The 21,982-nt window shown below is 39.8% G+C and overlaps 1 protein-coding gene across 23 annotated transcripts in view; it reads right to left on the bottom strand.

Moving 5' to 3' along the window:
* Window positions 1-21,982, bottom strand: part of MYT1L (myelin transcription factor 1 like) — a 629,697-nt gene that overhangs the window by 91,790 nt on the left and 515,925 nt on the right. For all 23 annotated transcript variants that reach the window (XM_077488717.1, XM_077488713.1, XM_077488709.1 and 20 more), the window contains one exon: window positions 5,561-5,695. In XM_077488717.1, coding sequence (XP_077344843.1) covers window positions 5,561-5,695 — 135 coding nt within the window. The remainder of the gene's footprint in view (window positions 1-5,560; window positions 5,696-21,982) is intronic.

Here is a 21,982-nt window from a genome sequence, read left to right on the forward strand (position 1 = left end):
TACTGTATATGTGAGTGTTTGTGTGTTTCTCTGTGTGCCACCACATTCAAACTATAACAATAATTACCTTTTTTTTAAATGCAAACCATTGTCAGTGCATAAAGGCACCATCAGAACAGTCCTATTCAAGAACCTTAAAAAAAAATGTTGCTACTTCTAGGCTACTGCTAGAATCCTAAAATATATTAATGTTGCAAAAGTACAGTTATTTCTGGATAGAATTGAAGCCTAAAGCCTAATACACAGCAGTGGGTTGAACCAAAAAAAACGGACGGCTCTGGTCTGAGCTGATGTTAGTACAGCTGATGTTAGTACAGAAATCTCCCCTGCTGTTCTTTCGTGTTCTGACAGGAGGACGACCCCCCCCACCAGAACACTCCGGTCAGCATTCTCAGCCATTGGCTGAGAATGCTGATCAGGAGCTGGTCGGCATGCTGTCAGGCTGGCTACCATACACACAGTTAATTACACAGCTAACCCTTTACAGACACACACTGTAACCACCACCATGTGTTTTAACAGAAACACACACCACCCACAGCATCTGCTGTTGCAAATCTGACCTTTGAAGATAATATCTGTCTCACTCACTGCCACATCCAGAAAGGAATGTAATAGAGTTTACAATACTGTAGCAAAGTTCTTTGACATCTAATATGAGCATTCAGAGATTCAGCTTAACAATTTTTAATTATTGTTCTAATGAAAGGAAAGAAAATCTGGTATAAGGAAAAATGTACCAAAAAAAAAAAAGTCAAAAAACAGGCAATAAGCAACAGGAAAATAATTAGGATCACAAGTGAAAAGTACATATGTAAAATTCTTCAGTTTTTTTGGTTCCATTCAGAGTCTATTGACTCTTACCATTCCTTCACAATTTTGATGGCGAATGAGAGCTCCAGTTGTTATGGCCATGGAGAGGGTGTCGAAGATCTAATTACACCCAATCAAACGAGTAAAGTTGGCGTGCTCGAGTATTTTATTATACTCAGCAGACACACCCTAAACTTCAAGTATTTTAAATGCCTTTTCATCTGTGAAGGTTTTATAATTAGACAACCAACATATAGTTGTGCAAAATAAAACTGTGTTTTATTAAAGACCACATTTTTTATGGATCCTATGGCTGACTCATTTATGAGGTCTAATGTGTTTTATTAGCCTGCTGGACAATATAGTTTAAGCATATTTGGTGTCTAACTGATTGTTAATGTTTTATACATTCATTTGTTATAAAGGTAACTCTATTGCAGCATGAATTGTGGAATATGGATACAGTTTGCCTCCCCTCAATTTAAAATCCCTGTAGATTTTTTGTAATGAATTCCTTACTGTTCCAGTAAATCCTGATTTTGTTTCCTGTGACATCATCATCTCTGTCTGAAAAAGGCACTGATTCTGGATCTCTGGGGGGTATATGTGAGTGGAGCTTGAGACTGTTACTTGATTACACGTCCCTGTAGCCAGCCACACACCACTGTCAGCAACATTTTTGTTTTGCCACAGCTTAATCTGTACATTTTCTGTAAATTTTGCTCTAAAGCTGGATTTTTATATTTTTTTTTATCAAAGATGTTACCTTTTATAGTTGCCAGCACAAATCTGAGCTTTAATTCTGACTCTTTTGGAGAAATAAGGGTGACACTGTTTATTATAACTTTCCTATTCCTACACAGTTTGAGGCTTGTCAGACCCCATTATCATCACAATACCCCCCCCCCCAAACAAAAACACTGTATCACTTCATAATATGTGCTTCTGCCCTTACAGTTTTCTATTAGCCCCCCTGCAAAGTCCCATAGGTCCACCTAATGCAGCTTCCTGTGATGGAGTAGTAACAGTTCTTCATGCCTCTTGAATTCAGACCAAAGTTGCTACTCTCATGTAGACTGTGCCTGCTTGTGGGATGAACAGATATAGCAGGGGCCATGGCTGTTAGCATTGTCAGTTCTGATTCACAAGCTGTAGCTTTTTAACCTCACCTGGCCACACCTAGACTACACTTGGCCACACCTCTGATGCAGAAATCAATTGATCCAGTGTAGGTTGTAGGATTTTGACTCAGTCAGGGAAGGTAAAAAAAAGTTTTTTTAGTTTATTTTATGAGGTTTGGGGCATGTTTGGAACTCTTTCCTCCTCTTTTCCCTTCTCCAAATAAACAGAACAGACTAGCTCCAGACTGCGCTGTCCAATGTTAAAGAAGAAGCACTGACAGAGCAGGAACTAGCAGCATTGAAAAATGTAAACTGAAATTGCTAGGGTAAGAATTTCAACAAAAAGTTTACTGGGGATGTTTATTTTATTGTGCTCATTTGTTAAACTAAAAAATGCTGAGGGTTTAATACTACTTTGGGTTACAAATAATATTAACATTTTAACTGCTCGCTGTTAAATTGGTTGTAAACCCTTACAGATATTTGCAAAAAGACAGGCACCGCTGTCTACGGTGCATGCGCACTGAGCATGTCGCTGCTAACAGCGATATGCCGTTAGTGGCGGCTCCCTTGCGCATGCGCGGGAGTGACGACATTGCGGCTCCGGCCAAACACAGCGCCGGAGCCACGATACCCAGAAGGAAGATGGACGCTCCGTGGAAGAGGGGACAGTGGTGACATCATTGGCTCCTGTGTCAGGTAAGTGACACATAATGGGCTACTATGCGATGCATAGTAGCCCATAATGCTTTACCTTTGTAGGGAAACAAAGAGGAAGTAAACCCATCAGGGTTTACTTCCTCTTTAAAGTATATCTAAAGCCATTTTTTTCATTAGTGATAGAGTAGACGTAGATTAGTTAGTAAACCTGTTCGTTTTTTTCCATTTGTGTCTCATTAGGATGTCTAATTTTTTCTTCACTTTCTGTCTATAGGGCTCAACAGGAAGTGAGAGGTTTTTTTTTTATGATGTGAGAAAGATGCCCTTATACAGTTGTCATAGGAACAAACTGTCCCCATTGAAACATTTCCAAACTATTCCTGTTCTTCTGTCAACTTAAAATTTTGGATTTACCCTCACCTTTACTCCCAGGGACATTAATGATCAAGGTGATTAGAGAGAGTTAAAAGAGAAGTGCAGAATATAAAAAAAAACACAACTTCATTCTCACCTAGGTGGATGCAGCATCTATCCAATGCTGCATTGTCCCTGCAGTCCCTACACCGAGAGTCTCTACAGTCTACACTGAGGCTTCACAGTCTTCAATGAGCAAAGAGCCGTGACTTTCAGTCACCTGCTCTCTGCTCTACCCCTCCAGGGGTCATTGCAGTGCTGGGGTATGCAGGGGGCGGAAATGGCTGGCTCTCAGCAGCTCTCTCAGAGCTGTGCTAGCTGCAAATCATGCATCTGGGTGGATCCCGATATTAAAGTTGGGATTTCTTCAGAGCCTGGACAAGCTGACTGATGTTAGCCAATATCAGGCTTTGGCTAAACATGGGTCACAGGAGTGCAGAACGAAGTGGACTCCAGTGATCCCTAGGAGAAGTAGGGCCAAAAGAGCTTTGGCCTTACATCTCCTTTAATCTCCCTAACATGGAAACAGACAGCAGTAAAAATCTGACATTGATTTTAACACATCACAACTGTATCCAAATCTAAAAAAGAAAAGGTTTTGCCTTTAATCATAATGTAAGCTAGTCTATGAGAACCTATGAATAAAACCAAAGGACAAAGATATCAAAAACTGTCCCCAGAAATGAGGGACAGCTATAACACAGCAAATGCCATTTAACAACATTTAATTGTGCTGTTCTTTCATAATGGTAAATACCTTACAAAATAAATGTATATATAAAAAAACAAATCTGCAGTCCATTATAGAAAAAAATGTTTAGTGTCTGTATAGCCAATTAATTTTACTGTCAGCCCTCCTAGAAGAGTCTGGAAACGCAATGCTTAGAGTACACAGTAGCCATGTATTCATCTAAAGTCCCGTACACACGAGAGGACTTATGTCCGACAGACTTCCAAAGGAGTTCCGTCGGAGTTCTGCTGGAATTCCGACGGAGTTCTGACAGACTTTTCGGCCGAACGGACTTGGCCACACACGATCACACTAAACTCCGACGGATTCGAACGTGATGACGTACGACCCGACTCGAATAAGGAAGTTCATAGCTAGTAGCCAATAGCTGCCCTAGCGTCGGTTTTAGTCCGTCGGAGTAGCATACACATGAGCGGAGTTTTCGAAGGGGACCGGGTCCGGCGGAGTTCCTTCGGGAAAATTTGAAGCATGTTCCATATTCTAAAGTCCGTCAGACTTTGGTGAATCAAAAGTCCGTTGCAGCCCACACACGATCGGATAGTCTGACGGACTCGGTCCTTCGGACTTTGGATGTTGAAAAGTCTGCTCGTGTGTACGCGGCATAACTGGCTGCTCCACATCTATGTATATAACTGTCCATGCTTAGACAATAGAAACTCCAAACATGCAGCTAAATACACAACAAAAATGTGTAGGCAGGGCCTGGATTAGTTACCATATATTGAGAGGAAATACTTGTGCACAGTATTTAGGGTACTGATGCCTTTTATATAAATCATGCACAGTATGTTGGCAGCAACAGAAAAACTGATCTTCAGCACTGATATAAGCAACCCATAGAATATACAATCTCAGTATTTACAGGATAAGTTACCAGCTTCCATTACTAGGGGCAGTGGCCCTTCCTGGCATATGCAGAGGATGCTTCTGCACTCTGCAAAGGCTCCACATGGTGCGAAGAGCACCGCTTACAGAAGTGTATAGAGTGAAGAAGATGTTTTCTCTGAGCTATCCCTCCTCATCTGAAACTTGACCTTGTGCTAAGCAGTAGCACTGTCCCTTACAAGCGAGATCTTCTCCCTAACACTCACTCACCAGAAGAGTGCCCAAATTACGTGGGGTTTCTTTTTTAAAAGGTTCCCTCAGAAGTCCCTTATGAGACTCCTATTCCCATGCAATAATGGCACTAGTCCACCTACAGGTGGGGGGGGGGGTTAATTGCACCTGCCTACAAGCATGTATATTAGCTACAGTTTTCTTTAGCTACCTTTGGGATTCAAGCATCCTTGCAATACTGCATATCCAGGAAGGTAATTCCACTATCTTTTGGTTCAGTTTTACAACTTCCTAACTCCTACTTGTCAAGAGGTCATTATGATTTATTGTACTATGACTGGAGTTGACTGAAGGTAGAGAGGTGGCACTTAAATTAATCAGGAATGGTGAAACTACCTGGCTTTGTGCTTTTACAAAGAGTATGTAAAAACCACAGGACTGGTTTGCAGCTAACCATTTGGCACATACATGTATTTTAACTGCTTATTTAGCAATTTCCCTGGAAGTTTGCTTCAATAATTAAATAAATATATATCTATGGGCTCAGGATAACAGCACATTTTGTGCTGTCAGTAATACAAAGTGACCAGAACAACACCTTTAAAAATAATAGGAATTTCAATGATAATAATGGAACAGTTGGCAACCGTACACCAGGCCCCTTAAGCTTCATAACAGCCTGTTGCTCTGTAGATCTGCTACTGGTCTAAATCTTGTCCATAATCCAATTGCCTCTACAACTTACTTTCTGGGGGTACCCTGTCTTTATGCGGGCAACCTGATAAACTCCGGTGGTGAGGATATAATCCAGTCACATGACCTGTTCCATCGCAGCCAGGGGTAGGACATTTGCTTTCCTTCTTCTCTGTTCGTGAAGGATCTACATTTAAAAAAAAAAACATATGTAAACTATTACAATTCATAGCAGTACTCTAAATCCTACTAAGTAGTTATTGAGTTGGTATTATAGTGAAAAACTTTTACTAAATGATTTAATGCATGACATTTTTTTCATCCTTAGGAACACTGTGACCAAGTGTTGGTTCTCAATTTACATTTGCTGAGTTATATTTTCTTCAGTAGGAAAAAAATAGTAGCAAAACTCTAATAGCCCATTATATTAATACATTTCATCCATAGATCAATAAGTATGCATGTCTAATGTGTTTTGCAATGTAGCAATATGATAATTCAGTATCATCAAACATTTTCATGGACCAGATTAGCTTCTCTTAGATGGCCCTCTGTCTCAGTTCTGTGTAGAACCTTACTTCTCAGATAAATCACATTAAGGGAAAACATAAAAATATATAGCGCTCTTCCGTGTACAGATATCATTAACAGATATTTCAGGAAATGATTATTGTGTTCTGTGTCACTATTTTTCAGGTAGGAATGGTGATATGTTAGGATGCTAGGTCTCGTTTCCTACTGCCTGTCAGAAAATAGTTTCTGCATCTACAATGCCTCAGTATGCAACATGAAGTATTGCTGTAAAGAATTATACATTGTAAGTCTAATGCCCTGTACACATGATAGGATTTTCCGACAACAAATTTTGGATGTGAGCTTGTTGTCGGAAAGTCCAACCATGCATATGCTCCATAGAACATTTGTTGGCGGAATTTACGCCAACAAATGTTTGAGAGCAGATTCTCAAATTTTCCAACAACAAAACTTGTTGTTGGAAATTCCGAGCATGTGTACACAAGCACGACACACAAAAGTCCACGTGAATCAAGCAGAAGAGCCACACTGGCTATTGAAGTTCATTTTTCTTGGCTCGTTGTACATGTTGTAAGCCACCGCGTTCTTGACGTTCGGAATTTGAACCAACATTCTTCGGAAAAAAATCCACGGTTTTGTTGTCCGAAAATCCTATTGTGTGTACAGGGCATTAGGCTCCATTCACACCTGTATGTAATGATTTACTGCCATTTTTCAGGTGTTTTTGCAGCTTTTTAAAAGCGTTTTTGGAGCTTTTTACAAGCTTTTGATAAAGTGTTTTTGCAGTTTTTTACAAGCGTTTTAGAGCTTCAGGGAGAGGGGGTGGAAATAGGTGTACACGTGTACAATTCAGAACGGTGAAAAAACATCTTCTTGTTTGAAAAATAGCTAAAGTGTAAAGAGTAGCTGGTTGTTAAGCAGCGATCCGAAAAGCCAGCCGCCATGTCCTTAACAACCACTGACTCATCAGCTTTCCGATGATGACTCATCAGTTGGTAAGGACGCGGCGGCCGATTTCCCTCCCCGCTGCTTACCAACCAGCTATTCTTCACACAGAATTCAAATTGGTTGATCATTTTTCGACTGATTCAAATTCCAATATTTCAGAAAATTTGGAAATCGTCAGAAAATTAAGAAACTAGATTAAATTGAACTAAAACGAAATGAAAAGAAGACAATTTTTCAGTTCTGCACATGTCTAATTAGGGGTATAGAGCTGCTGTTTGAGCAATAAAAGAGCGACAAAACACTTGTAAAATGCGCAAAGTAATATGTTTTCACGCATTTCTATTGACATCTATGGGTCTAAAAATGCTTGTAATCTGCCAACAAGAAGCTCCTGTACTTTTTTGAATGACAGGTGCTTTGCTACAGAACGCTCATATTGACAATGAAAATCGCTCAGGTGTAAACGGGGCCTAATGCTTCCTATTGAATAAACAAATTGAAGGACCACTATAGCAAATAATATTCTATTCAGGTGACTGTATGGGAATAATACCTGTAATGATAAAATATCTATCTATCTATCTATATATATATATATCTATATATATATATATATATATATATATATATATCTATATATATATATATATATATATATATATATATATATATATATATACACATTAGGTGTGTTTATTTAGATTTTACTCCACATTTGCATTCAGATCAAGCTGTGCAGTTACAGTTCAGTAACAGAGGTTGGGTTAGGGCACAAAACCCAGTTTGGTTGCTTACAAAGATAAGCTTTTATTCATATGGTTTACACCTTACTTAACTTCTTCCTGACCATGTAACACACACATATATATATATATATATATATATATATATATATATATATATATATATATATATATGCTGTGGAATGAAAAAGTGGGCTTTAACGCTTTCCTCAGGCCTCCATACATGGTGGCCTGAGGTTGTGTGCTAAGAGTGCATTCACTGCATATTCCTAGCACACTGATCATCTGACCAAGCTGTCTCCAACAGCTCATGGTCATGGCTTCTGATCAGGAGTCAGCAGGATAGGTTCACGATCATGTGACCACTCTGGAAGGCTGCTCCGTCTCCTGACATTAAGTCCACTTAAAGGACCCCTGGTAGTTGCTGGGAAGGGGTTAAAAACCATTCAAAAGCCACACTGGGTGGCAAGATTACTGCATGATTTAACTACAAAGTGTAGCGTTGTTACCCTGTTACAGAAAGTGGAAAAATAATGGATCTACTAGTGGGATCAGCAGAAAATACAACTATTTCCCAAGGGACATGCAGAAAAACCAAATCACTGCTGACAGACTATATTATACTGTATATGTTTGTTTTTTTCGTTTTCAATTTCACTTATAATTCTACTTTAACAATTACTAAGCTTGACTGTAGACATTCCTTGCAATTGCCTTGTCCTATTCTTACTATGATTCTCAATGAGATTCAGTCATACTGGTAATATAAGTCTCTCTTTATGCCAGCTGAAAGAGTTTACCAGTTAATTTAGGAAAGGACAGCAATTTACATGAGGGCACCAACAATTGAAAAAGCATAGTAAAGAAAAGCCTGATACCCAAGAACACGTGCTTCGCATAGCTGGTGGAAGAAGACTATAGCAAAAGATCTAGCATCCAGTGAATGGTTGATATAAGCAAGTATTCCTCAGACATGAAACAGTCAAATCCAGGTCAAAACTTAAAACTGGAGAATTGATTTGCTCATCTCTACTTACAAATGTGATTGCAGCAAACTATTCTGTTCCTGTTTTCTTAATAAAGATTCCGATTTAAGAAAGATGATGGAAAGTCAATGCATTTGAGGGGGGAGGGGGATATTATTATAATTAATATCTCATATCCATGAGTTCATATAAAATCACTGACCAACGAGAATTTGGAGCAATTTGTATTCATCTCAGACAGGGCACAGTAATTCAGACATGTGAGTGGGAAGTGGTTCATTACAATGCATGGCTCCCCTGCCGACTCAGAGCCTAGTCTCATCAGTCTTGTGGATAATAAAAAAAAACAGAAGTGTTAAATTTCACAGTTCCTTTCAGGCTTCACTCTCTTCATTCTGTGCAGGTACAAAGGCTTGGCGTTCTGCACATACTGCATAAAAGCACAAGGCCAACTGCACCAAGAGTGGCCTCATTAAAAACACTTTCCTTTTTCTCTACAGCATCTTCTTATCGACCTGTTAGGAAAAACAAATTTTGGAATGGTGCATAAAAAAATCCTACTTTATTTAGACCTCTACTAGTGCTGAATGTTTATGTAATTTCTACTTTGAATTTTGTTCAAATGGGAGTATAATTCCATGGAAAACTATGAGTAATGGACAATGACCAAAAAAAATTGCTGTAAAGTATATAATTACAAAAGCAAGGTACTGTAGTGTCATTAGAGAAAAAAATTTGAAGTGTTTGCAACCCTGTCTTACATACCTGGATCCAAGTTTAAGGTAAAGCCAGGGTTCCCGAGATTTGATCCAATACTCACTGCCCATGGCTGACAGCCATATTTGAGCTTTACCGATGAAAGTTTTGCTTTTTACATAGAGATAATCAAATGTGTCTGGGTTCAGTTCATGGGGCGTTCACTGAACCCATTATGCAATCCATAATTATGCAACCCAAACATTTCAAACTAAAATCTAAACTCTATTTGAAGTCTACAGGGGAGATCTTCAAACAAAATTCTGGCCATTTTCAAGGCTGATATGGAAGAGAATGTCAAAAAGGACACGTACAAAGGCAAAAGTTAAAAATATCATACAGCAGAGAGGGGGTTTTCCTTTAATGTGCCTTCTAGGGCAACGTGGGAAAAACACAAATCCTTTAACCTGCATGCTTGGGAGATTCCTTTACACTGTATGTGGCGCTATGGAACCATCCAATTTACATGGACAGCGCCAGTGATGTCACATTCTGTCACATTCTCTCATCACATATTTTACATGTGTAATTCATATTTTACCTTTTATATTTAGCATTATGTAAATACAGCAGCAGCACACCAAGCTGATTCATTCCAACTTAAAAAAAAAAGCATTTTAAGTAATTTTGGCTGTGAAACCTGATTTTTCATTCAGTGGTAATATGTCTGAATTGCACAACAGACTTAAAAGCTATTGGAAAGTTCACGGGAAAAAAATAAAGTTGAGGCCACCACCATCATACAGATTGGCCACTGACACAAAAGTTTAATAAAATAGTTTGTGAACTTCTTTTTAAGAGTACCACACTGCATTGTCTTTAAAGTTTAATAAAATGTCAAACCAGAGTACACAAAAAACACTTCATAACCACAACCTCACATGTGTCGAACCCCCCCCCCCCCCCCCTGGCGGTGGGCTCATACATTAGTGCTCCTTGTTTTAGAATTGGATGTCCAGCAAGCTTATAGTGGTTTGTTGGTCAGGTCTCCACAAACGTTTGGTCATAAAATGTCGTAGTTCTGGGTCAATCCTGTAATTCAGTTATAATAGCCTCTGCATCACATCAGTTCTAATAATGTTTCTATCTTGTTAAAAATTGTACAAAAATAACTATGTTCAAAAACAGAGATGTACAATTTCAGCGCGTGAGACCATATACATCATATCATTAAAACTGACACTCAATAAAATAAAAAAAAGATGTTTATGTACCTCAACATTTGAGGATAGATGAAAGTAGGTTTAATCTGATAATTGCGTAGAGGGCTTTTTACAGTTAGAGCAGCAAAAATGTGCAACCCCAGATAGTGGTATTAGCTAGAAATGTTGACAGATTCAAATTCTTGAGGTCCACCTCAATTAGCACTATATATGTACAGGGCTTTCTATATTCTAAGAAGACTCAAACTGGCATACATAAGTGCACACACACAGATACACATGTTCACCTAAATAGTCCTCTGCCCTTTTCCAACCGTATCTACTATATTACATCAGTGTAATAAGTAATCTAAAAGGCATACTTCAATACATAATGTGCTGATTCCATTTCATTATACTGAAACAATAAAGGTGAACCATGAAGACATTATCCCAACAGCACCTTTAAATGTGGTCTATATTCTTATGGAAATATATTAATAATCAGCAAACATTGATTTTTCCCAGTGGTATGAAACACTGCCAATCTATTGGAGTGATTTATCTACTGTAAATGTAAAGCTTTTTATATTGGTAAACTAATGAGACCATTTTGGAAACAAATGTATGACCATATACAGACTGTTGTTAATGGAAACCTCCAAACACTGAGGCATTTTGCTGTATAATTATCAAGAGAAGTGGGTGTTTTTTGCGGCTTTGGAAAGAATCTACCCAGGTCCCAGGGGAAGAGATTTTGATTAAAAAAAACTCTTTAAGTTGGAATAAAGTGGATTTACCAGTTCAAATCAACCGTGAACCCCGGTTTAAATTAACATATCAGTTTTGTGTCACTTTTATGAAAGAACAGTATTCTACATAATGTAGTAGCCATTCTCAATCTATCCCTTTATGAATATTGTTGAACAATGCCATGTATATGCCCCTCCTTATTAATGTTTTATTACAATGTGAGCCCCCTAAATGTAAATCTCTTAATGTCATTCTTTACTGTCCACCTTGTGTTTGGTTGTTTTTTTCTTCATTTTCTTATTATGTGTTTGTCTTGTTTAAGTTTAAGCTTTTCAATATTCTTTTGTTTTGCCTATTTGGTTTTGTGGTTGTTTGTGCTGTTTCTGCAGCTTATTTGCCCGTTTCTTTGCAGGTTTATTGCTGTAGTTGAACTAAGGACTTTGGCCTAGGGTGCCTTTTTTATTTTTGGCTACATCTCTCAGGGGTTTGTGGGTTGCCAGTGATGCCAATAATGTGAAGGTGCAATACATATTTTGCAGCTTGGAATGCAGCAAACATTGGTGCAAAAATGTTGGTTCCACCTACTGAATATTGAGGGAGTGGTTAACAATCCTGAGAGGAAGCAGGATGGCTGTGAAGGATCCTTTCCCTACCTTTGATAGGACCCACTGGTGACATTATATATATATATATATATATATATATATATATATATATATATATATATATATATATATATATATATATATATATATATGTATATATATATATATATATATATATCAAAAATAACCATTTAGAGAAAAAAAAATCTCCCCAACCATACACATTATCGAATATTTACACCCTTTAATTTTTTATTTAGTTTTGGTACCCAACATGATATTTTATTATTCACTGGGTCTATAGCCAAATATGCGACCTTGGGTATCCGCAAACACTATGGAGAAGGTGATTTTTCTATCATTGGGAGAAAGAGAATATTTCCGCTTAATATGGCACTTTTTGCAAGTTTGAGAAGACACTTTTGTGTTTTTTTTGTACATAAATATGTATATGTTTAATATATGTTTATGGCACAATAACAACTGACTACAATCATATAGGAATTGCTGATTACTTTGGTCCTGAAGAAGTGAATTCTGTCTGCAAAGCTTGCCACCATTGTCTTGTGAAAATCTTGGAATTGTTAATTAAAATCTAAAATGCTAGCTCACAATGTCAGTGATTGTATATTGTATGCTGATGCACACAAACACCTATTTTTGTTTTATTGTGTAAGGATGGTTGTCCATATGTCTTTTTAGAAATAACACTGGGGTTGATTTACTAAATCTGGAGAGTGCAAAATCTGGTGCAGCTCTGCATAGAAAACCAATCAGCTTCCAGGTTTTTTGTCAAAGCTTAATTGAACAAGCTGATGTTAGAAGCTGATTGGCTACCATGTACAGCTGCACCAGATTTTGCACTTTCCAGTTTTAGTAAATCAACCCCAAAGTGAGTAAACATGTATTGCTTTTAAGATATGATATGTAAGATCTCAAGTGCTGAAAATTAAAGTTCCAATTGAATATATAAAGTTGTGAAAACAATATCAGAACCTGATGAGAAAATTAAACATAGAGACATTTATAAAATCTGCTCTTAACTTAATCCATTTCTTACATACGATTACAGAAAGTGATTATACTACTCCTACTATAAGACAAACTATAGAACAGAATCCAAGATATTCTTTTTATGATACTTTTGCCTTTACCACTCTTGACACTATTGAATTACACTCAGTGCTGCTCTGCCCAGCAAGGAAGGGAAGAAGTGAATTGCATTTAAGGAAGAAATTGCTATCGATCCTTACCTAAGACACATCATGACTTGCATCTCAAATCACTGCCACTACCTTGCCATCAAAGGATAATTAATGTGTAGTCACTGTCCCTATCTTACATCATTATCCATCCGTATACAGCTCTATCGGGGCACATTTCTTCCATCGTTACCTTTCTATTGATGCAAATCTGATAAATCATGATGCTGTTAGAGCTTTTGTAATTTGTCTAGAATTGATGACTAATGAATACCATGGCTGTAGCAGTGTGAAAAGGCAGAAATATCATTGAAGACCTCCTGGCATTTTTCAGAAAATTATATTCTGCAGGAAGAGAAAGTAGTGAAGGTATCAGGTAGCAACCTTGTTTATAACTGAAACTATGAGGATCTTATTGTATACTGGAAGGTCCAGCCTATCTTTGCATATGCAAGTTGCCATGACAGATCTTATGAGGTTAGGTTTGAGATCGGAACAATTGCTGGCTGAGCTCAGCTCTACTTAAGTCTTACTGACCTTCAAGTAGTATAAAGATGCAAAGGGCAAGTCAGCCTTAAAGTGGTTGTAAACCCTTATATATACCCAGTAAAGTGATTGGCCTCCGGTGATACACAAAGATGAAACAAATCCTTCTACATAAGTTGGACCTGCTTATCTGCAGTCTTCTTTTGTCTACATCCCTAGAAAGTCCAGAAATGATAAAGCTTGTCTGACCTGTCAGAAAAAAGGGACGGAGAGCTAAAGTTACACCCCGCAGAGCTCAGTGAGAGGAGCTCTAAAAGCTGATTGGAGGGAACACACCTCTTTACTCAACACACAGGAACAGAGTTGAGGCTGTCAGTCAGCTGGAGATCCCTCAGGAAACCTTGTCAGAAGTGATTCAATTGCATAGCAGAGGAATGAAGCAGCAGACAGAAATTACACTAAGGCCGCGTACACACGCGCAGACTGTTCGCCCAACTTTGTCCGTCCAACAGTTTCGGCAAACAGTCCGCTCAAAATTAGCATGGACGGACATGCCCACACACGACGAACGAACAGTTTGCTGAAACCGTGCGCGATGACGTGAACGGCACGTACGACGGGACGAAAAATACGACGTCCTATACACTGCATTATAACTTTCGGCGTGTAAATCCTTTCTGAGCATGCGCGGAACTTAGTTTGACGAACAAGCCTACACACGGGCGGACTGTTCGCTCAAACAAGGTTTCAGCGGACAGTTTTACGGAATTTCCGAAAAACCTTGTTCGTCAAACTGTCCGCTGAAACTGTCCGCTGAAAGCCCACACACGAGCGGACTGTCCGCCCAAACACTGTTCAGCGGACAAAGTTGGGCGAACAGTCCGCCCGTGTGTACGCGGCCTAAGACTGCTATCACACTGAGGCACTGTACAGGCGCTACATCGCTAAAAATAGCGCCTTTAAAGAGCCTCTCCTATCACTCCAGTGTGAAAGCCTGAGTGCTTTCACACTGGAGTGGTGCACTTGAAGGACCGTAAAAAAAAGTCCTGCAAGCAACATCTTTGCAGCTCTGTAGGAGTGGTGTGTACACCTCTCCTAAAGCACCCTGTCCATTGAAATCAATGGGCAGCACCGCCAAACAGCTTTGCAGGAGGTTTTAACCCTTTTTCAGCCACTAGCGGGGGTTAAAAGCACCAAATAGTGGTAAAGCACCACTAAATATAGCAATGGCAATTGGGCAGCCATGCAACACTGTTCCCTAAATGAAACTTTCATCATTTTTTTCACACAAATAGAGCTTTATTTTGATGGTATTTAACCACTACAATACAGGGCACTTTCGCCCCCTTCCTTCCCAGCCCAATTTTCAGCTTTCATCGCTCTAACGCTTTCAGTGACAATTGCGCGGTCATGCTCCACTGTACCCAAATTAAATTTTTATTATTTTGTTCGCACAAATAGAGCTTTATTTTGGTGTTATTTATTCACGACTCCGTTTTTTATTTTTTGCAATATAAGAGCAAAAAAAGCGGAAATTTGGAAAAAAAAAGCAATATTTTCTTTTTTCTATTTTAAAAGAAATCCAATAAAATCAAATTTTGTCATAAATTTAAGCCAAAATGTATTCTGCTACATGTCTTTGGTAAAAAAAATTCCGTTAAGTGTATAATAATTGGTTTGTGTGATCACGGACATATGTACACAAATGATCATGTACATATGTGTGATCACGTATATATGTGTGCAGATATACATTGGGACATGTGATTTTAGTGGGATATATGTAGGGGACATGTTTTTATTATTAGGGACATGTGTTTTTATTATTTGGGGACATGTATGTTTTGGGGACATGTGTGTTTTGGGGACATATGTGGTGACTGTGTTTACACTGTGTTGCGTGTTGTGTGTTTACACTAGACTGATGATCAGTGAGTAAAAAGCTGTAAAAAACAGCTCATACTCACTGATCATCAGCCGGCTGCAGCGTTCTGCTCTCCTCTCCTCAGCGATTACTTCTGTGTGAGGAGAGGAGAGCCGATTGCCTAGCAACCGGCTGTTTGTTTACATCACATGACGGCCGTGATTGGACACGGCCGTCATGTGATCAGGAGGGCCAATCACAGAGCCCTCCTGCCGATCTGAGATGTGCCGTGTCCGGGTGACTCAAGCACATCGGGATTGCGCCGCTACTTCTGAAGGACGTTCCTGAACGTCCTATCAGAAGTAGACGGCTCCCACCCGGCCGTATATATGCATTGGCCGGATGGGAAGTGGTTAATCACCACTGGGTTTTTTTTTTTGCTATATAAATGAAATAATACCAAAAATGTTAGTGTTGTGATTGGCTACAGCTAATCACATGGTACAAGGTGCTGTAATTAGCCCAGGTACCACGTGGGCAAAACACGGCATCACAATAGTAAGCAAAACAATCATGAATGGAAGCCATTTTTGGCTGTTTTGTTTATATTGTAATCATGAGATCGCATTGACCAACCATAGCAATCACATGATACCCACAGGCAGACGCTGCCCATTGGCAGTATAATTACTGTGAGTGAGTCAGCAAGTAGTTAGAAGAACTTCAGGTAATAAAAAAAGGGAATTTAGTGAATTTAGTGAATAAAGTGCATTCTGTAATGCTTCTTAAATGGCCTTGGTATTATTTGCTTTTATTGGCCCCTTGGGTGCCTAAACCCCAAGGTGCTCTAACACAGGGGTCATCAACCCCCAGCCGTGGCATTTCTGCAGCCAGACCACAGGTGTGGGCATCCGGCATGAGACACCTGGGCGGGCGGGCAGGTGGCATGAAAGAGCTGGGCGGCCGGCATAAGAGAGCCAGGCGGGCGACATGAGACAGTGGACAGAGATGACATCATCTCTCTCCGCCCCCCCACATCACCGCTCTTCCGCCCTCACAGTCGGTGTTCTGTCAGCCTCAGTGTCAGAGGTGCAGCGGGGAGCAGAGAGATGACATCATCTCTCACTGCCCACCCCGCATCACCACTCTCCTGCCTTCATTCGGAACCCACCATTAAACAGAGGCCTGCCTCTGTGCTCAATGGAGCAGTGCTGCCACCAATACAGTGGTGGCAGGCAGTGTGGCAAGTGACATTCCACATCTGGTGACAAGCAATGTAGCAGGTGGCGTGGCAAGTGACATTCCACATCTGGTGACAGGCAATGTGGCAAGTGACAATCCACATCTCGTGTCAGGCAACGTGGCAGGTGGCGTAGCAAGTGACATTCGATATCTGGTGACAGGCAATGGGGCAGGTGACGTGGCAAGTGACAATCCGCATCTTGTGGCAGGCAGCGTAGCAAGTGACAATTCACATCTAGTGGCAGGCAGTGTGGCAAGTGACATTCCACATGACAGTGGCAAGTGACACGCTCAGAGCTCCCACTAATTCTTCATTACGGTGAGTAACAATTTCATTTATTACTACAATGTAATAATAGAAATAATGTGCTTCAATTACCCTGACACCATATCAAGCATGGTGCTGTGATGATTGAAGCGCTAACACAAGCAGCCATTGCCCATGAAAAATCGTTTCCCCCCTGCATGACCCCTACCCTGGGTCCTTGGTACAATTTTCTTCCACGCAGCCAGTCCTCAGTGCCAAAAAGGTTGGGGATCGCTGCTCTAACATGCTAGTTTTGACCCTTAAAGCGATATCAAACCCAAAACCAAAATGTAATATGTTGCAACTTACCAATCATCAGATGTAATGGCTGAATTAGTTTTCTGTTGTCCCTCTGTTTTCACATGGTGATCTGGCCAGTAACACACCTTTTATATTAGAGTGCCTACACTCTGGAGGAAGGAGCACAAGGACACCTTTGGACAGCAACATTGCCTAGGGGGAGGGGAGTGTTAGATTACTAGAAGATTTAGATACACTAACAAATGGAAGCCAAATTCCAGCTCACACTTTTTAAGCCATTACAGCAACAGTTTTCTTTACTTTTGGGATAAAGGTTTCACATAAATATATAAAGAATAGCCATTGTAAGCACCCTTATCAATGGTAAATGGTTTGTCTCAAACCTCTAACTGCTATGTTTGCAGAAGAGTTTGTTCTGTTAACCACTTCAGTCCCGGAAGGATTTACCCACTTCCTGGCCATAGCATTGTGATTCTGCACTTCATCGCTTTAATTGACAATTGCGCGGTCGTGCAAAAAAAATCGCAATAAGCGATGATTGATTGGTTTGCACAAAAGTTAGAGTGTTTACAAAATAGGGGATAGTTTTATGACATTTTTAGTAATATTTTTTTTTATTAGTAATCATGATTTTTTAGCGTGACTGCGACATTAGGGCGGACACATCAGACATTTTTGACACATTTTTGGGACCACTGTCATTTATACAGAAATCAGTGCTATACAAATGCACTGATTCCTGTGTAAATGACACTGGCAGTGAAGGGGTTAACCACTAGGGGGAAGTGTAGGGGTTACGTGTGTCCTGGGGAGTGTTTCTAACTGTTGTGGGGTGTGACTACATGTGGCACATCACTGATCATTGCTCCCGATCACAGGGAGCAGAGATCAGTGACACTGTCACTAGGCAGAATGGGGAGATGCTTGTTTACATTAGTATCTCCCCATTCTTCCTCCCCATGAGGCAATCGCGGGTAAAGAGCCACATACAGGTACGTTAGTTTGCCTGTATGAGCCCTTCTGTCGACGTATATCGGCGTGAGGTGGTTAGAAAGCTGTTAAAAAACAACTGTCGTGATCACCAGGTGAAAATAAAGGAAAGAAAGGCTTAGGGTCCTTGCACACTGGTCTTAATAAACCCTGCTTCTACAGGGGTTTTGCCTGTAGAGGTAGCTGAATGCTATGTGTCCATGCACATTAGAGGCATATTTTAAGCTCAGCATTTAGAGGCAGAAAAAAACCCCTCTGGTTTGCTTTTTTGAGAGGTGTTTTCTGGCAGAAAAAAATACTAAACGTGCCCAAATGCATGTGCAAAAACCCTCTATATGAACGTTTTCCCACTTCAACGTTTTCTCTCTGCCTAGGGAACTGGAATTTTTTTAAGCCCAGTGTGCAAGAAGCCTAAAAAAGAAAACAAATGCAACCATCATATCTAAAAATTGGTAAGCTGCAATAAAATAAATGTTTGCTTTTGGGTTTAATAGTGTTTTAATAGCTTTGTTTATGGCATACCCACTTCATTTTTCTCCTCTACTACTGTAATGAGCTATTATTACTATGTATTCTTATGGTGTTTGGCCTCGCTGGCAAGTAGATACTTAGAGGAGGCAGGAGGAAGTAAGACAGCTCTTGGCATCCAAAGGAAGAGTTGCTCTTTGTGTATTAGCACCCCAAGATTCAGGACACATAGGATGTCGGAGAAGGTCTCTTTAAAAATATTTCAGAAGTGATATGCATTTTATTTAATGATGTTGATTTACCTAAGCAGCACAACATGTTCACTTTACAATGTGAATTTTCACTTGTCAATGGAATTTTCACTTACCTTAGTGAACTTTGGTAAAAAAAATTCCTTTGCAAGTACGGTAATATCCAATTACACGCAAGCAAATTAAAAAAAGTTGTTTTTTTTTCATGCATGCAATTGCTTAACTGAAATCACCTACTATATTAAGCTAAGGGTAAATTCCCTTGCAAAATGAAAATTCATTTTGGCACGTAAGTGAACAGAAAATACCCCTTAAAACAGTCCCAACATATTCATGAATGTATTTAAAGAGAATAGCCTATGTGAGTAATGTTGTTGAGTTCTTCACCATCAGTCCAATGGAGGCTGGGCAGTGGTTCACAATCTGTAAAGATTGTTTCTTGACTACTTTTTCAAAATCATTAAAGTGGACCTGCATGTAAAAAGGTAAAGAACCGCTCTATTATATGGAACATCCACAAATGTAATTGAGTCTAGTAGTACTCTGAAAAATGTACCCTCTGTATTGAATTCCTCCTGTGAAATAGCAATGCACTTCCTGTAATTGTGCCTAGACACTCCTGTTTCTACAGCTATATATCTACAGTGTGAGATCTGGGGCACTGCTGCCTCTCACTGATAGAGATTTGGAGTGAGATTTGGTGATGTTACTATCAGTGGCGACCCATCCATTGGGGGCTCACGGACGTCGCCCCCCCCATCCATGCGTCCGGCCCCCAGATCTACATACAGGGGGCCAGACTATGGATTCCAATGGGGGGGGGGGGGGGTTTGAAGCACGTGATTAGAGCCAGAGGCTCTAATAGGCTTCAAAAAAGGATGGGCTCTGGGCATAGGGCACTGCCCCCCAATCCCACCCAGTTGTGCGACAATAGCAAATGAATATTCACTATTTTCACACTAAATCTCCTCCCCGCCAATCACGAATGGGTCGTGAGACTCATTTTCCGATTGACCATAATGTCAGGTGATCCTATTGGATGCCTAGCGCCTAGGAGGAGGAAAGAGGAGAAGCATGGCAAAAGACACCATGCTGGAGATGAAGACATCATAGTAGCTGTACGCCACTTGCTGCCCACCACCCACCACCTAGATCTGGTCTGCCATGCTGGAGCAGAGGATACTGGAGCCACTGCCCGCTGCCTACCACCTAGATGGGGTATGTGCCAGACCGACTGTCAGACAGCGGGCGCTGGGGGGGATGGGTAGTCCCGCCTCTAGCCACCCGGGGGTGGTTGTTTGCGCCGCCCCCCTGCTGACTTCTATCAGCCAAACATGTGAAGGCTGTTTTTTTTATTTTCCTTGCACATGATTGGGTATTCTTTGCAAAGTGAAGCCTTACCTCATTTACTAAACTCTGGAGCAACTGCAATTGCAGACTGCAGCTGCATTTTGCAAGGTGCAAAGTCTATTTGACTTTAGTAAATCAACCCTTTTAAGTCAGTTATGGGAAAAAAATCAGCTGCAAGGAGACCACAGGCAATACTTGTGACTATTCCTTTGCCCTCTGCCTGCTTTTTTGGGCACTTTTTCCAGAGTTGTTTCTTTTTATGGCACAGTGCTATAAAGCACAGTATAGTTGAGTGAATGACAAGTGCATTACAAAACTTTTGGCATGTAAAATAATAGTTATATATGTATTGAACACATTCCAAACCAAGAAACTTTGAATGTCAATACTGGCATTCGATTACCTAATTTTACAATATACGGTAAGTATGGATTTGATACAATTAACTTAGTGTAAGGGATTGAGTTAAGGTTAGGATTAATGTTTTGGGGTGAAGGTTAAGCTAACTGATAACGCTTGTGGGGGACCCGAGAAGAAGAGAATCTGGGCTGCTCTGTGCAAAACCACTGCCCGGAGGTGGTAAGTATAACAAAAATACAGCAATATAGCAAAAATACACTTTTCTAATAACCCTATGATTAGCTCCCTGATGACCTTTAGTGGGTAATACATGTACCTATAATAATCTGTATAACAATTATTTTTTTATTGCACATTTCATTTTATTTTTTTATCTATATTTTTCTTCACATTTACATGCAGTCTACTACAAGTGACAATGGGAGGGGTTGGGACAAGCTACAACACTGTCAGTATGCTAACAACAGTTATTTTTAATGCTATACAACTGCTGCAGTGTTATAGTTTGACCTTACCTTTATCACTTTTGCTTGGCCTGTATGTAAGATTGTTGAAAAAATATAAATAAAAAACTTGTCAATAGGAAAAGCAACTAAATACTGTAAACTGCCAGTAAAACTATCAGATATGCTTTGTGATGGTTTTCATTCTTGCTTGCGGAATAGTAAGGGGCGGGTGTCCCTCCTCTGAATCAATCATATCTACTGTATGTTTAGAACAACAGCTGCTCTCCAAAAATTGCCTGGAGCTTGTATACTGGCTGTAAGTGTAAGTATGAAATAGTCATACTCTAGGTTTTCATATTTACCATTAAAAAAGAAATAAAAGCAATTATCAAATAAATAAGTTCTGAACACAATGAATAGAGAGCATATAAAAATGCTTTAGTTTTCTTTTAAGGGTTTTATTTCAGGATTAGCTCAAGAGTTAGTCTAAGGACCAGGTTAAACTTACGAAGAATGTGGAAGACAATTTTTAAAACGTATTTTCGATGCCAAAAAAACAAGCACTGGACCGTTGGTTGCGTAAGCCAACTTAAAGACCATTAGACACTTGAATTCCTTTTGCTACTAGGAAATAAAACCCTAGAAGAACAGTCATAGAAAAAACACACACACACACACACACGCACGCACGCACGCACGCACGCACGCACGCACACACACACACACACACACATATAAAATGCTCAATTAAATAATTAAATTCAGTTGAGGAGAGACCAT

This window comes from Lithobates pipiens, unplaced genomic scaffold (assembly GCF_037356315.1).
Source record: "Lithobates pipiens isolate NorthernLeopardFrog02 unplaced genomic scaffold, aLitPip1_a1.2 Scaffold_18, whole genome shotgun sequence".
In the NCBI taxonomy this organism is placed as follows: domain Eukaryota; kingdom Metazoa; phylum Chordata; class Amphibia; order Anura; family Ranidae; genus Lithobates; species Lithobates pipiens.